The 17274-nt window shown below is 35.0% G+C and overlaps 1 protein-coding gene across 2 annotated transcripts; it reads left to right on the forward strand.

Moving 5' to 3' along the window:
- The first annotated feature begins 96 nt into the window (after window positions 1-96).
- On the forward strand, window positions 97-16945 carry nxf1a (nuclear RNA export factor 1a). 2 transcript variants are annotated; one of them, XM_016576261.1, is made up of 22 exons: window positions 97-319; window positions 1515-1571; window positions 2230-2425; window positions 2526-2649; window positions 6126-6209; window positions 6774-6878; window positions 6971-7051; window positions 7142-7211; window positions 7371-7459; window positions 9417-9524; window positions 9693-9802; window positions 12700-12736; window positions 13084-13152; window positions 13239-13294; window positions 13398-13502; window positions 14482-14540; window positions 14632-14747; window positions 14847-14889; window positions 14982-15054; window positions 15288-15473; window positions 16139-16218; window positions 16558-16945. In XM_016576261.1, the coding sequence occupies exons 1-21, from the start codon at window positions 253-255 to the stop codon at window positions 16170-16172; spliced, it is 1869 nt and encodes a 622-aa protein (XP_016431747.1). In that variant the 5' UTR covers window positions 97-252; the 3' UTR covers window positions 16173-16218; window positions 16558-16945. The 2 variants fall into 2 exon arrangements, with proteins under 2 accessions (XP_016431747.1, XP_016431746.1); XM_016576260.1 differs by having other exon boundaries at window positions 16158-16218; window positions 16558-16944.
- Window positions 16946-17274: the final 329 nt, after the last annotated feature.

Below are 17274 nucleotides of genomic sequence, written 5' to 3' on the forward strand. Positions count from 1 at the left end.
TAACCCAGCTGAATAAATGATGCTATTATATGCTGTTATATTTTTTTAAATTTAGAATTTATAGAAAGGTTAGTTAGAAAATGCAACTACCTTCTATGCTTGTGTTTTGGAACGGATCCATGCAAGACTGTTTGCTCTTGAGACTTGCGCAGGCTCGTGTTTTCGACGCAAGATGAAGCGCATTTTCACGTGCGTCAGTAAGAGCACGTGCACGCGGTTGCGCGCAATTATCTAAAATTGAGTTGGTGCAAGATGACTCGATACCGGGAATGGTACCCCAACCTGTCTGTGATAACACGGGTTTGCGAGAGTTCTTCAGGTACAAATGTTATCATGATTTATGTCCGAATATCATCATGTGGTTTAGTGTCTTGCGAAACAGTAACGTTGCTGAACAAAAGTTGCACGGCATGATATTGATTAATGCGGATTTATTGACAGGTTTGATTGTGATCAGCTGCTCATCTTTACATTTTCATTATATCATTGTTGTTTTTATATTACTAATAAACCTTTAGCACGTCAACATTATTCGGTGCAAAAAGTGAAGCATGTGATGATGATGGTGAGTGATGTCTTCCCCTATTAGTGTTCAATGCAAATTCTGATAATTCATGGTGAATTGGGTCAAATTAAACCTAGAATGTTTTAAACAGGACAAACGTGCAGATAGAACTATTGGAATACATTTCAAAGTTGCAGTACATGTAGGAGCATGTGTTTCTGGGCATGTAGTTGTGATATTTTACACCACTGTGCACCAAAGATGAGAAAAATATGTAATATTTTAATGTTATATGTTGCTATCATCGAATTTATATAATTTACATTTACATAATGCATTTAGCAAACGTTTTTATCCAAAGCGACTTACAAAAGAGGAACAAAAGCAACTCGCTGCGTGCTAGCAATATTTGTACAATTTAGTGAACAAATGAAATACCGTATAGGCTAACTTAGAACTAGGAAGCATACCATAGAAAAGGAGAAATGTAGAAAAGTCGGAAAAAACGATTCCACCATTATCTGCAAAGGCGACATTCTACTAAAACAAAAGTATTGTTTACACACAGCTAAATATAACTAATCCGTATTTGAATACGTAGTAGGAAAGTAACGTTAGGAATTAAGTAAATTTTTTTGGCGCCGAGAAACCCGAATGACTGTGTATTTTGGGAATTGAAGTTTTTCATTAACTTAATGCTTGTTGATGCATTATGGGTATTGTATTTCAGTATTTTGTTTTAAGAACTGCGCAGTAGTAATTCTTATTGAAGAAATGACCCTGAAAGCAGTTCATCATATTCTACTACCCATATTCCCCATTTCCTTTAAATAATTTTTTGAACACTCTATTTATTAAGTTTTTACAATGAAATATATCCTTTAAATAATTTTATTCTAGTTAACGAAATAAGAACTCAGTAGTTTTGTAGTTATCGGACGCTGCTCTTGTACAGTCCATGAACAACAACAATCTGTGATGCTTGAATCTTTTCCTCCCCTTCCTTTAGATCCGAGTGGCTCTGCTGTAGTTAGAGAGGTGTGGAGCACTGAAAGCTCTTTCACAGGTAAAACTGCACCTTGCTGCTATTAGGCCTCACCCTTTGTATTGTATTTGGACAATTTAAGTTTAATTTAAAACAATTACATTTTTGTCCATGTAAACAGAGATATGGCTAGAATACTATTCCATTCCTCATGATTTGTTTGGTGGTGTTTGACTGTGTCTATTTCATGTCTTCTTTATGTAGTAGTTCTGCAGACGATTGTTTTAGGATGACAAGCACTTAAAAATATCCTAAACATAAATAGCAAGCAAATGTAATATTGCTTTTGCAAACAAATGCAAAAGTGCATGACCTCCGTTGTTAATGTTTTGCATGACTTCTCATTTAAATATTAACATGGATAATATTGAATGTAACTTCACATATCTGTTGTATTTATAATTTCTTCATTAATCAAAAAATTAAATAGACTTATTAAAAATATTAGATGGTGTGCTGCATTCAAGAAATTTGTCATTATTGTTATCAAAACCCGTTTCAACAGCCTGTGCTAGAGGTGTTTGTATTATTATTATTATTATTTATTTTTTATTTTTTTTGACAATTTGCATGTTTTATATATTGAACACTAAACTGATAAGCACATCTTATCAAATGTACAGTGGCACACTGCCATTTATGGAAAACCTGATATTTGTGATGCATGTTTGTGTTTCAGATCATGACGGCCGCTGGTTGGGGGTGCGTCGAGGTTGGGGGTCCATCAAGGCTCGTCTACACAGTGATACCGTTCGCTTGCAGCATCGAGGTGCAGCCCCAAAGCCGTTCGGGCCAGTACCCCGCAGCAGGTTTCAGGGCGGCAGTGTTGATGTGTCTGTGATGGCTAGTCAGTATGGGAAGTCCCAACACAGATTGTAAGTGTTTTTGCAAATGATTCAGCTTCATAAATAAAGATTGTATCTATGTAAGGAATGTTTCTTGTAATTCCCAATCCATGTTATGCTTTTCCTGCAGTATTCCATATGACCGTTCTAGTCAGAGAGGAGAGGGGTGGATGAACAAGATTGGAGGGGGAAACGCGCACAGATTCGGAGCAGAAGATGCAGAGAGAGGAGGGGAAAATTGGTTTAAAATTACAGTAAGAGTTAAACTATTCCTGTTAAAACTTACATCACTTGCTCACCGATGGATCCTCTGCAGTAAATGGGTGCCATCAAAATGACCAAAGTGCCAGTCCAAACAGCTGATAAAATCCACATGACTCCACTCCATCAATTAATGTCTTGTGAAGTACAAAGCTTTGTGTTTGTAATAAGTCCATCATTAAGGTATTTTAACTGTTGCTTCCAGCTAAAATACATGTCCGAATACATAGTAACATATGTAATTATATTTGCTTAGAATATAAAACATATTTGTTTAGAACTGTTTTAAACTGTTTTAAATTGTAACGGGTGCTTGATCTGAGCCTGTTCCTCTTATGATTCAGATGAGATGACTTTTACACAGGAGAGAGCAATATAGAGAGTAGTGTTGTCACGGTTTCAAAAATTTCAGTATTCGGTACCAATACCAGTGAAAATCCACGGTTCTCGGTACCAATTTCGGTACCAAAGCAAAACAAACATGCTAATTAAAAAATTTGACTATGCTTTCATTTAATCCAAACTCTGTACATATTTAATTTTAAAGGGCTTTTAAAACCTTCTAAAGTTATTCAGCCAAGAATAACAACTAAGTTAGCTAAGAATTTTTTTTTATTTTTTTTATTTTTTATTAAAGGCCAGAACTGCTTTTCTGACTGATATGACACAAACAATGTTAACCATTTGTACATTCTCTAACACGTATATATTATAGATTCACAATTCATTTAAAAGCCTCTGGTGTGTAAAAATAGTAAATATCATCATGTCCTCCTGTTTTTTTTACCCTAATAAAAGTTATAGGAGCATTAAATAGTTAATAAAGAAACTTCATTCTAATGCTCATTATATTAGCGTTAGCCGCACTTATGCTAACGATTAACTAGGCCTACTCTAATAACAGCGATGTTCATTTCAATCCGACATTCAAATTAAAATATTGAATAATATTCATAACAGAAGCGGCGTTTCCCTCAGACTTGCACTTTATTTGTGGCGGCATATATATGCAAAATCATTCTCTGCCAGCAGGAGGCGCTGTTGGAGCGGGAGAGATTGAGGTTTCCCCGAGAGTCTTCTATCCATATTTTGGCCAGTTTACAGTTAAAACACCTTAATGATGCGTTTGTTTCTTACAAACACGCAGCTTTTCGCTTCAAGACATTAATTGATGGACTGGAGTCGTGTGGATTATTATAATGTTTGGACTCAGCTGTTTTGGGTACTATGTAATTCAGTGGCTACCGTCAGTTGTTTGGTTACCAACATTCTTCACAGTATCTTCTTTTGTGTTCAACAGAAGATAGAAACTATGAAATAAAAAAAATATTTTGTAGTGAACTGTATTTTTGGGTGCAGACTGATTAGTACACAAGAAGATATTAAACTAGAAAAAGCTAGACTAATCTAATCTATGTCCTGATAACTGTTTGTTGTTTATAGCAGTGGTTCCCAACCTTTTTTTGGCAGGGGACCCCTATTAGCATTCTTTTTTTTTTTTTACGACCCCCATAAAAAAAAATTTTTCCAAAAAATAAAGTTTTTATTAAATGCAACCACAGCAGAAACATTAAATGACATTAACAACTAGGGATGCAGCGATTAACCGGTTTCACGATTAACCACGCTTTAATAGACCAATTTAGAGTAGACGTCACAGTTACGTCACTTGCAGCTGCGCGCGCATAGTGGTTGCAGAAAAACACTGGGAACAAGTGGAGGTAAATGGGTAAAATCCATGGAATAAAAGATAAAAAATATTTAAGATCGGAATGCAAATAATTTTTATAGAATACTGTCGTCAAAGACGCAATTTGAAGCTAAAAGCAGACGTTTAAATGGACATACTATGGATGAAAACTGCTATGTTCCGTACCCACTGTATATGTGGCATTATATTGACTCCATACTATCTCTCCCGGGTTTTCTGCAACCATGATGCGCGCATCCTGAATGTTTACAAACCGATAATTGGCCTATACGTCACGGTTAATTAATCGTAAAGGTTCCGCTAAACCGAATGTTTCTGTTACACGGAACGGAGCTGTTGCAGCTTGCGCAAAACGAAAACAAAGTTACACTAGCGGTGCGCCAGCTTTAAATGACATGCTTATCAGAGGCATGGAGGCTACTACATGCATTAGATTAACTGTGACAGGGACCAAACAGCGGAGCTTTATTTCCACCAGAGAAATGCTTGTCGATAGTGTGGGACCATTTTGGGTACACCAAGAATGACCAGGGTGTCATTTAAATATTGCTGTAAAAAAGAGCGAATACATAAGGGATTTTAATGCACGTCATGAAGGTAAGAACCACCTGACGCGAAGCTACTTGAATTAATTATTCGAGAGAGAGAGAGAGAGAGGTGACAGTTGCCTGTGTGAATTAGCCTACCTGCGTCTGTGCATCTTTCCAGAAGGCTATTTAATCTATTTTATTAATAAAAGTCACGGGGCAGCATTCTCAAGAAGTTTGTGTCCTCCTGAATGTTTGTACACGTACACGTACACGTGCACAGCGCGATCTCCGATCTCACAAACCAAAATAATAGACTTGATTTTCTCAGGCCACGTAAAATCATATGAATTATTATAAAGATTATTAAAATGAATACGTATGGATGACGGTTGATTACAATAATATTTCAGTTTATTTCCATCATTAGTAACAGTTTCCCCTGTGGGACAAATAAAGTTAATATTAGTCGTATATTAATAATACTTCATTAACTTTGTTATTTACTATCCCTGTTGTATTATTCATAAGTATGAATAATACTTCATGTTTCCCCCCCCATGTTTCCAAATTTTCTACCCCAGGTCCAAATGAAAACATTAAATACTTTTGTGATCTATTTCAATTTGTTATTTTCAAAAGAGTATACTAAGAGAATACTGTCATGGATGTTTACAGAGCAGAGGTCACCTTTTTTAATTCCAATGGGAGAGATGGACTTTTGTTTGTCTTTTGTTTATTATTATTTTGTGCTGTATTGTTGGTTACTGTGTTATTTCTGTTTCAAAAGCCAGCAAAAGAAATAACACTTTAATATCTGAAGAGTGTCCATGTGATTTTATACATTAGTAATTGTGAAATGAATAAATGCATAATAATCGTCATAATCGTAAAACCGTGATTATTCCTCAGACAATAATCGTACCAACAAAATATATAATCGTTGCATCCCTATTAACAACTGACTCTAAATGAACCAAAAAATGTTGGTTGGGTGATTACAACATAACATGTTGTCTAATAACATGTATTATGTTAAAATAAAGTTTTGACAAAAAAAAAAACATTTTTTTTTATAAAATAATAAAATCTTACATTTCAGACTTTTTAATTATTTAAAATTAAAAATTAGAAATTATTTTTAAGACATTTATTTTTATGAACCCCCCTCCCCCCTCTGGTTGGGAACTACTGGTTTACTGCATCTGAAATGTTTACTTTTATTTCACAGATCCCACATGGAAAAAAGTATGCTAAGAAATGGCTTCTAACATCACTACAGAATCTCTGCCCCATTGCATTTATTCCATTACACGTAAGTGATCGCTGTGATTTGATCAGTTTAGCTAAACCATATTGTTTGTCTTCAAGGGATCAGTAGAGCTGTTTTATGTCGGTTATGCTTTTCAATTAATGTATTTGTAATTGTTGATAATAATGCTTTTTAATGATTAGTGAACAAGTGTGTGGTCATGTTCCCACATTTTATTATTTATTTATTTGTTTGTTTTGTTTATTTCAAGGGTAATCTCATAAACTGTCAAGAAACTCCCAAGGCATATTTCAATCCAAAATAAAAGAAAATTTTAATATATGTTTCTTAATATTTTGTTGCAGAAAATGAAGTCTGTTTTTAGGACTGCTATTATTTTAACACAGCACATTTAACACAGAAAATGGATTTCTTTTTTTCTTCTTTTTTTCAAAATAAAATGTATTATTCTTTACTTATTATTTTGGGGTGATATATCAATACATACTCTCAAAGACATGAGTTAACCTTTTAACTAACCTGTCAGTGAATTGTTAAATCACTGAATTACCAGTACATTATTTTCAGCTGATGTGTCTGACTGTGTCTCTCTGTGTTTTTGTCTAGTACTCCACAGAGGGACATAAAGTTCATTTCTATCTGGAGGATGCTGCTGCTGCTAGCGCTCTGTGCAAACTCACACGCAGAGTCACAGACAGTGAAGGGAACAGGGTACAGCGCTGTCTCATCTATTGTAAAGCATTCATCTCGTTCTCATTACTGTGTTCTATCTTGAAACTGCTGACATGTTTCTTGTTCTCCAGGTGGCCGTGCTTATGAACAGTTGTTCCAGTCCCCCTTTTCTCCAAAGCGAGCTGAAGCCACAAGATATGGAGCGTTTAAAGGTTTGACCTACAGCTGCTTCTTGCTGCAGTAACACTTGTGGTCTACAGGGGGCAGCAGTTGCATTTAACTGTTGTTCTTTTTTTGTGAAGCATTGCATGTCCAAACGCTTTGACGGTTCCCAGAAGTCTCTCGACCTGAACAGTATCCGCACTGATCCAGGTAAAACTATACTGTTTGAATAACCAAAACCCTGACACTGCACAAAGTACCATAGATTTCCCAAGTCCAGATTACCACAGTTACCTGTTTGTCAGAAATTTAGTTGAGAGCTTTTCAAAATGATGGGTTTATTTTTATATTTGACTCTTTTTCCATCAGACCTGGTTTCCCATAATATTGAGATGATCTTAAATCAAGAAAACTGCATGCAAGCTGTGATCAAAATCATACAAGAGAATATCCCAGAGGTAAGGCTTAAGGGTTTGTTCAAATCATTAACCTAAACATAAGTAATAGTGATTCTAAATTTAGTTGAATGAAATCTAGTAGCTGTTTATTACTAATTTTGGGTGCTGATTCCAAAAATAGTGTCTGTTTTACTTAAGTATGGCACACTTTCTGACAAAATATGTGCATTTCATAGCATTTTTGCTTTCGACAATCATTTGTAAGGTGAGGAAGTCTTGTGTTATCCCATAATCACTAGAGAAACTGCCATAAAGACATGATTCCTGTCCTTTCCCTCTGAGCCGCATTACAACTATTTGTTCAGTTCTCAGTCCATTTTTACATGCATCAATGATTCTAACACATTATTTTATGCTTAATCCTGATTTTAAAGTTAGGATTATTGCCAGTGACAGAAGAAAATGCAAACATGACCCAGTTGTTTTTTTTACTCAACAGTGACAGAAAATACAGATTTTGTGAAAAGGCTTTTTTTTTAAATAAACTTGTTTATGTAAAGTTATTTCAGATTAATTTGAGTATTTGAACATACCTGTTCACTCCTTTGCAGACTAAGTTAATTGATACACTTTGAAGAAATTTGACTGCTTTTATTTTTATAAGTACATTAAAGCTGATTCATACGATATATGCATATGATTTGAAAAATCTAAATTCTTATTTTGTGAAACAATCTGTACATGAAGGAATGTTTTTATTAATATTTTTGGACTCAGCATCATCAAATTGGGTAATGTTAGGCCTTTCTTTTTTTGATTGATTTTTTTCTAAGACACGGGACTACATTCTCTTGGCATTCAGGCAATCGGCTAAATAATGTTTATGACAGAGTAGCTTTAAGATCCATGAAGGTTTACTATGATCATTCAAGAAGTGTGTCAAAGGCCAGGTGTTCATTGCTTCATGACCGGTTTCCTTCATCTGGCAGCACTAAAGAATAAATATAGTAACTTCATCTAATCCAGTAAGGTTCCGTCACAATGTCTGGACAAAAATAGGAAATCAAAACATCCAGCTGGTGAAAACATTAAACTATGCAGTTTTATTTCTAGGGTAAACAGCTGTGGGTAGGCCATGCTCAGACTCTGATTCCAGGAAACACTTTATTTATCTTAACACTTTCATAATAGTAGATGAAAGAATATAGTCGTTGATCAGCAATTGTGTCACATGTGATTCTATAATCAAGAATTCAGATGAAAGCAAAGGACAACTGTTAACACACAGACAAACAGACTTTTCAGATTCATTTCTGATCTGTAGTGCCATCTTAGTCTTTGATATGTGTGATATTGCACAAAATATGGCGTCAGTACTTTCCTAATCAGGTTTCTGTTTGAATGTGTTGTTTAGAAATAAGATATCGTCTTATATTAAGTTTAGATATTTAAAAGTTTTGTTCTGTTTTGTTTTTGAAATGTATTATTGTTGGAATGCTCAGATTCATTCCTAAATTGGATTCCTAAAATTCAGAAAATTCTAATATAATTTTGTAACTGTCATGTTTTTTCAAATTGTTGTCTTTGTCTTCTCTGTGGAACGCAAAAAGAGATTATTGACAGAATATTGACAGTCTTTTCCATACATGAAAGCAATAGTGAAAAGCAAAAAGTCCCACAAAGGTGATTCATATGACTTGTGTCCTATATTCTATATTCCTAAGTCTTCTGAAGCCATACAATAACTTAGTATGAGGCAGGGATTCAGACTTTTTGGTCAGTTGAAGCTCTTTGACATAAAATACTTTCTTGAAAAATGTCATAGTCATTTCTAAATAAAATATATTTAATATTTTTAAATAAAAGTTAATATACATCTTGATATTTTTTATGGTTTAATTATTAGCATTTCATCAACTCCCCCAGCAGTTTATGTTCCTAATTTTGGAAAATCCTTCTTTTTAAACAAATAATTAAGAGTTTGAAGTAACATTTCTCTTTCTTTGATCCTTCTTAGTTGTTGTGTTTGAATCTGAGTAACAACAAGCTGTGTAAGCTGACTGACATTGCAGAACTTGTGAACAAAGCCCCTAACCTGCAGTCCCTGAACCTGTCTCATAATGAGGTGAGAGTCGCTCAGGCCCTGCTGTTATCATCTGTTAGCACTATTGTCTCACAGTATTAGCCTCAATCTGTAATTCTTCAGTTTCTATTTACCCGACTGCAAGCTCCACAGAATTTACTTTCAGTATCTGTTGTGTTGCTATATTGTCTTTTCATTCTCTGTTTGCAGCTCAAGTCAGAGCAAGAGCTGGATAAGGTGAAGGGGTTCAGGCTGGTGGAGCTCTGGTTGGACAGGAACCCTCTGTGTGATGCCTTCAAAGATCAGACCACATACATCAGGTCAGTGCCAGTGACACGGCAAGGGTAAAGGTCAAAGTTGGTATAATTAGCTGAAAGAATACTTAAAATAATCACGGTTCCTCATAGACATGAATCCTAGACCTGTTGGTAAAGTAACTATAGTAAATCACTAGTTCTTTAAAAGCCTGAAGGTATAAGGTAGCTTAATTTTAAACGTGATTTATAGACCTGAAAAATGTAAATTTAAGAAAACAGGCATTTTGGATATCGTTGTGGACAATGGAGGGCCTTGAAGTCAGAAAGGTTGAGAACCACTGGCCTAAAAGAAGATGGACTTTTTTTCAGGTTATCTAAGTAGCATCCATGATGTTTCACCCTGACACAGTTACAGAGTCCAGTACAGTCTTATAGTCCATAAAGTCTCTACAGTCCCATTCTGTCCCACACAGTCTTGTAGTACTTAATATACCTGGAATATCATCAAAAATAATCATCAAAACTTGGGATTGCAGATGTTAGCACATGAACAACCATTCATAATTCATTGCTTGTGGTTTATTTCATCTGCTTCAGAGTATCCATCATTATTTAGTTACTGTGGTTCAGAACATATTGTAAGTTGTCTGAATAAATTGCGATATTTCTGTCTTTTATATGGCACTCTGTTCATTTGTTATAAGTGCATTCACATGTGCAAGTGTGTGACGGACTGACATGTCCAGAATTTCTTTCATTTCAGTTGGATTTTCTTTCTTCCTTCTCTCCAAATCTCCTGTGTTGATTCTGGGGCTTTAACAAAACCATTACTCTTTTTTTTTTTCTTTCCTTTAAAATCAACATCGGTTATGCATGAAGTTGATCCCAGCCTTCATAACAGGGAACTGAATAAATAATAATAATAAATATATAGGCTATTTTTCAAGATAGTTCTAATAAGTTTAAATAAAAAATATCAAACTTTTCTTGCTTATCAAGACATCCACAGGAAATAGTATGGTGGCATTTCAAGAGAAATCAGTCCACGTTTTTTTGCTGCAAAATGTAGTAAATGTTGTTTGCTCATGTTCATCTTTTCCCCCGTCCCTGTATTCCTGCTCCAATCAGACTGCCGTTTCTGGATAGCCAGTGACTGATAAGATCCCACTCTCTGTCTACTACAAAAAGCCTACAGTGATGACAATGAAGAAGGAAGTTGATGGAAGGAAGATGGCTGTTCCAAAACGCCATGTTGTTGTTGTATAAAAATGGCTTGGGGACCACTTTTAATGCTAGAGAGTGTGAGTTGGGAAGTGCTCCTGAAAACAGGGATAAATTCATCCTACTAATAAAAAAATAAAATGAAATAAGACTGTTTATGTCTATGTGGCAAGTCAGTACTGGTGTAAAGAGGACTCTGTTTTGGAGCTGCTGGGATCGGTTTCATTGTATTACTGTTTCTCTCATATAGCTAACTTTATGTTCATGGCTATTTTTAAGCTGGGGTTCATTGGCTGTTTCGCTAGAAGATACTTTTTGATGGTTATCAGGGCATCAATGCCAAGACTACTTTAGGGCTCTTCAGTTAGCTTCACTTGAGGGCCAGATGATCAGACTGAAGATTTGAGGTGGGCCAAGGGGGAGGGAGGCCTATAAAATGAGAAATCAACCTGAAAAGCCTATTCAGCAGTAAAGTGAACTGATATTAACAATAGTAAAACATCAACATTTATAGAGTTAAATTAAAGTATTCTGACTGCATGAATATGCATGGCTCCTTCTCACTAATATGGTTAAATGTAACTATGATTTTGGTTAAGGTTTCAACAAAACTATATTTGTTTTAAAAACAATAGTCTAAACATTGGTAAAAAAAAAAAAAACTACACACGCACACAAACTGCCATAGTTTTATAACAAAAATTAATTATATTCCTTTACTCCCATAATAAATGTAATACATGACAATATTAATAATTTAGTATTCAATTGAATATACCACATTTCTGCCAAACCATGGTTAATACGATTAGTGTTATTACAGTACATTCATGGTAAATGTTTGTAAGGGTGGTGATTTGGGGATTTATTCTAATTTGTTGATTCATAACACAATGTTTCTCCTGTTTTCGTCATCAGTCATGTGAGGCTGTTTCATCTGATTTGAAAATAGATTAATTATAGAGTAAATTGTGGCTTCTAACAGATATGTGTGTGTCAAACTTAGATGCTTCTCACTTGATGTTGCACACCATTTAATGATGGTGTCTGGGAGTAAACTCACAAAGTATATATTGGTTTTCACGGATACATTCAGCATAAGTGTACAGCTTAATGCTTCTTTTGAATGAAGATGAATGGTGGGTCACCAATTGAATAACCCTGCTTTTTCTGATAACCTGTTGAGTCTGCAGTCATCAATTATTCTTAAATACACTCATGTGCATTCATAAATGTATAATAAAGCCACAGCACCCAACACAATTGTTTTTCACTGAGCTTGTATGGCTTTCATTCACAAAGTCATTTGAGAACTCGTCTATGTCTGTTGAAGTAGAAATACTTTCTCTTATTCAAATGTAATAATCAGAGAATGTTTCCGTAAGCCATTTCTAGGTGAAAGATTTTTATTTTCTTGTGATCTTGCGTTTTGTACTGGGGTGTAAGTGACTGACAGCAGTTGGGTTTAAAATCTAAAAATTTAACCAATCCACCCAGAGAGAGAGTGTTGCAAATAGGGTTAAAATGTATAAAAATAAATATATTCTGTGCTGAACCTGGTACAGCATTGTTTCAAATGATTTTATGACAGATTTTAGAAATCATTTGCTTGCATACACAAACAAATAAAAATCAGGAGAAGTGGCTTGGGAGTGCACAGGTGATTGTGATGTGTGTGTGCCTGCTGGAATGATCAGGTGCGTCACTGTTTTCCTCTCGTCTTTCTTGTCTTGTGACAGTGCTGTTCGGGAGAGATTTCCCAGGCTTCTCAGATTGGTGAGGGTTTTTTATTTGTCAATAATGTTTTGAACTAACAGGACTCAATGTACGGTACAGTTATTAGTGTTTGTCAGAAATAAAGTCAGTCAATCATTAATCGGTCAAGGACAGGAAGCCTGATTCCAGGCTGGCTGCCGAAAGAACACATTGCTTAAGTGTCATTGTACACTTTTCCAACTGTAATACAGAAATTTTAAGTCAATAAGAAATCTAAATTGTTACTGTTTACCTGTTAATGTGCATAATTATTTTATTTTAGAGAAACAATCTTTGTATTTATAATCTATCATCAAAATGTGATCACTAGCATTTGCATGAGTGAATCGGATGTGTTATTTCTGTAGGACGGTCATGTGCTTCCACCTCCAATCTGCTTTGACGTGGAAACAGGCACAAACATCCCTGCTTGCAAGGTAACCCAAGAGTCTGCAGTGTTATATTGACCTGAGGAGTGTTAATGTGAAGTTTTTGACTGGATGTGTCTGTGTAACTAATTCAGGGCAGCCACTTTGTATCGAATGAAATCCAGGGACTCATTCATCGTTTTCTGCTACAGTAAGTGCATGTGTGCAATTGTTTTCCTGTAGGATGATCTTTAGTATTCTGTAAAGCATGCATTTGTCAGCAGTGATGTGTGTTTGTGTTTGTTTTGTGGCAGTTATTACTGTGTGTATGACTCTGGGGACAGACAGCTGCTGCTGGAGGCATATCACGATGATGCCTGCTTCTCTCTCAGCCTGCCATCCATAAACCATCTCTCCAGGTAAAACACCACTCATCTTTGATGGCACTCTGCTGTCTTTAATAAGCAATTATATATACAGGTATATATGGGGATGCTTGGAGTTGGGGCTGGGGCGTAAAAACAAGGGACGTTTTTGGCTTTGGACTAAACCAAAAAGCAGAAATTCTCTCTTCATTCATTTGCTTTACGCCAGGAATATAGCCATTTCCCTGGTAACTGCAGTAAACAAAGCAGCGCAGCACCTGATTTTGCAACTTGCAGCACTCATATTTAATCAAGTAAACCATAGGCTTTTGAAGTGTTTTCTCAATTTGCATGTATATTTGTTTTTTTTCACCGGAGCACCACCTGAGTCTTCTCCTCCCGTGTAAAAAAAAAAATACCTAGTGTACTAAAATAACTAAAACTAAAAGTTATATTAATAAAAATGTAAAAATAATATATATATATAATATATATAAACCTATAATATTGTAGGTTGACAAGTTGAGGGGACAAATGGGTTGAAATTTGTATGTGTCGATTGGGTGAGAAGGATGCGTTTCATACAAGATCTGACAACTGGACAACCTTGGAATTTGTTGACGTGATTATTCATATAATGTATTTAAACCTACTAAAATGACAAAACACAACAAAATGAAACAGAAAATATATAGAAATAAAAACATTAAAAATATTATTAATAGTATAATGTCCCAATGTAAAAAAACAATGTAAAAAAAAAAACGTAATGGTCCTTAAAAGAAGGCTTTATTTGTCTTTACTATGTTACATAATTATTTTATATTAAAACTATCATTGTTAACATTTATGATTTTTTTTTTATGTGATCCAGATTTGTGTAAAAAAAAAAAATTCACGCTGCACAATTTTCTTAGTGGGGAAATAAGTAAATTTAAATGTACAAATATTTTTAGTGTTTGTAAATGTGCAGAATTGTATATAATATACAAATTTATTTTTGGTCTCATTTCTTTTTCCTATAATTTTGCAGGTGCAGGTTAAAAAATTATCATGAACACAGCCGCAACATCAAGAACATCAAAGATTCCTGTATGTTTCACACATGAGAAACAAGCAAAGAATAAAGTAAAAAAAAAAACAGATCAGTATGTGTCATGTACAGTCATCTTCTTCTTTACAGCCGCTTGGTTCCACTTGCTAAAACGCTCCCGCCTGACTGTAGTCGCCTTCCTCAGTGAGCTCCCAAAGACCCAGCATGACATGAATTCAGTCAATGTTGATGTCAACACATACTCAGTGAGTTCCTCAATGATTTTAACACTGCTATCACTGAAGCTCTTAATTTGTAATTTACATTTTTTTTTACATTTTGTTGTTTTCCTGCCTTCTCCGTAGAGGACTTTATTAGTGTTCACAGTGAGTGGAGTGTTCAAAGAAGGTGAGTCTTGCTTGAATGCAGTTACATGTGTCAGCATAACAGTTGATCAAATAGCGCTGTGTTCAACTCAATGTTTGTTTTCCTCTCTTCAGCTGATGACAAATTGAGAGACCGTGTCAAGGCTTTCTCCAGAGTCTTCATCACAGTTCCAGCTCAGAATTCTGGGTAGGAAAATCCAGCAGCAAATCACAAGCATGAACAAATATAAACACTCTTACTCTCTTCTCACTTCTTACTTAATATGGTTATCTTCATTTACGGGCTTTCCCCACACTGAATTTCCCAGAGTTCATGTATGTGCATGTCTGACCTTTCAGCTGACAGTTAAAGCAATCATCCTTAGTCACTTTGTCAAAATTAGCTCTTACTAACATAAAGTTGATTGGTATTTGTTGCAGTCTGTGTATCGTGAACGACGAGCTCTTTGTGAGGAACGCTACCAGCGAGGAGATACGCTGTGCATTTGCCCCCTCAGCACCGGCCCCCTCGAATAGCCCAGTGCTGCCCACCCTCACGGCATCCCAGCAGGAAATGCTCTCCGCTTTCTCCCAGATGTCTGAAATGAACCTGGAATGGTCTCAAAAGTGAGCACAGAGCAAAAACCATGCCCTTATACTTGCAAATCTTAATTATAGAACTAGATATAGAAGTTTCTTTCTATAAATTATGTGGGGAAATACAGGTGCATCTCAATAAATTAGAATGTCGTGGAAAAGTTAATTTATTTCAGTAATTCAACTTAAATTGTGAAACTCGTGTATTAAATAAATTCAATGCACACAGACTGAAGTAGTTTAAGTCTTTGGTTCTTTTAATTGTGATGATTTTGGCTCACATTTAGCAAAAGCCCACCAATTCACTATCTCAACAAATTAGAATATGGTGACATGCCAATCAGCTAATCAACTCAAAACACCTGCAAAGGTTTCCTGAGGCTTAATACAAAAGCAGCTATTTTGCTATTTATTTTCTGTTTATTTGCATCCAAAGAAGTAGGTTATACTGCATTAGCAAGACATTATTTACAAATGAGAGTCCCGAAAAATGAAGTAGTTTTCATTTGAAAAAATGTTTAATTTTAAAATAGGCATCATCACTTTGTTATTTAGAAAAGAAAAAAAAATCATTGAATTTCCAGTGAAGATGACTATATATTGTTACTTTTGATGTAAAGTTGCCCTTACTTTGATGTAAGATTTTGGTCATACCGCCCACCCCTAGTCAATAATATCCCAACCCTGTTGTTAAGGCTTGTGTATTGCTGTCAGATGTCTGCAGGATAACGCATGGGATTTTCACCGAGCTGCTCAGATTTTCACAGAACTCAAGGTATGAATCTGCTTGGCCAATTGATAGAAATGCAATATGTTCATTATGCCCTCATTTCAGCAGTTCAGTTTGCTGCTAATAAATAATCAGAAATTAAAATATATTGGCATTAACCATTGAAAGCCCCACTAGTTTAAATGTTTCAAAAGCTGATTAACCTTCTCAAAACAGAGATCAGGTGATTTGTGAACATGTTGTAAATCATTGCTGTTAATTTATGTTGATTAGTGTTCAGATCTGAGGTGGACCATGTGCTTTTGAAATCTAATTGCATCCATTTTGAGGCTTTGGAATTTGAAATTTATCATATTATTCATTATAATATTTTGTCTCCTTTAGGCTCAAGGAAAGATCCCAGAAGCTGCTTTCATAAAATGAAAACAACAAACATACAGAAATGCATATGTATGTACATAGTTTTATTTGTTGTTTAGCAGGCATTTAATTATGATGTGTTAAACGGAAATGAAACAAACTTGTTTTATATTAATTATAGTTTTATTTGAGTTTTTTTTTTTTTTTCTTAAAAGGGTTATACCTCAGGTTTATGCTTGAATAAATTACAGCACTGTTCCTGCATTAATTTTAAAAGCACTTTTTCTGTTTTAATTGTGATGTCTGAAGTATGTGCTGAGCTTTTTTTGGTGTTGTGTTAAATGTGATGTTTTCACGGCAATAAAGTTGGTTTACTCAGCAAGATCAAGAAATCAATATGAAACACTAAAATCATTACAGCACTAGAGGAATATTTGACCCTTACCAGACAAAATTCCAGGTAAACTTTTGGGTATGTGACTAAATTGGCTTTTGTATAAAACTACTAATCAATACAGAATTAATTCAGAACTAGTTGGAATGTTGAATTTGTTATTATATATCAGTAATTATATGGAACTTAATCGAATCTTTATTACATAAGGCTCTACATAATAAAAAAAATAATATAAATCTACGTAAGTTTGGGTACAGTAATTTTTCTAGTCGTATGTGTACGTCTGGGTGAAGCGTTCAAGTTGACCGTCCCAACATGGCGAAATGACGTATCCAACTTCCGGC

Source organism: Sinocyclocheilus rhinocerous, unplaced genomic scaffold, assembly GCF_001515625.1.
Source record: "Sinocyclocheilus rhinocerous isolate Xijiao unplaced genomic scaffold, SAMN03320098_v1.1 scaffold474, whole genome shotgun sequence".
Taxonomy (NCBI): Eukaryota; Metazoa; Chordata; class Actinopteri; order Cypriniformes; family Cyprinidae; genus Sinocyclocheilus; species Sinocyclocheilus rhinocerous.

Coding starts and splice junctions, on each gene's coding strand:
- nxf1a (XM_016576260.1), top strand. CDS start 253: ATGACTCGATACCGGGAATGGTACCCCAACCTGTCTGTGATAACACGG. Junction 9,803..12,699: donor GATCAGACCACATACATCAG/GTCAGTGCCAGT, acceptor GTCTTGTGACAG/TGCTGTTCGGGAGAGATTTC. Junction 13,503..14,481: donor TCCATAAACCATCTCTCCAG/GTAAAACACCAC, acceptor ATAATTTTGCAG/GTGCAGGTTAAAAAATTATC.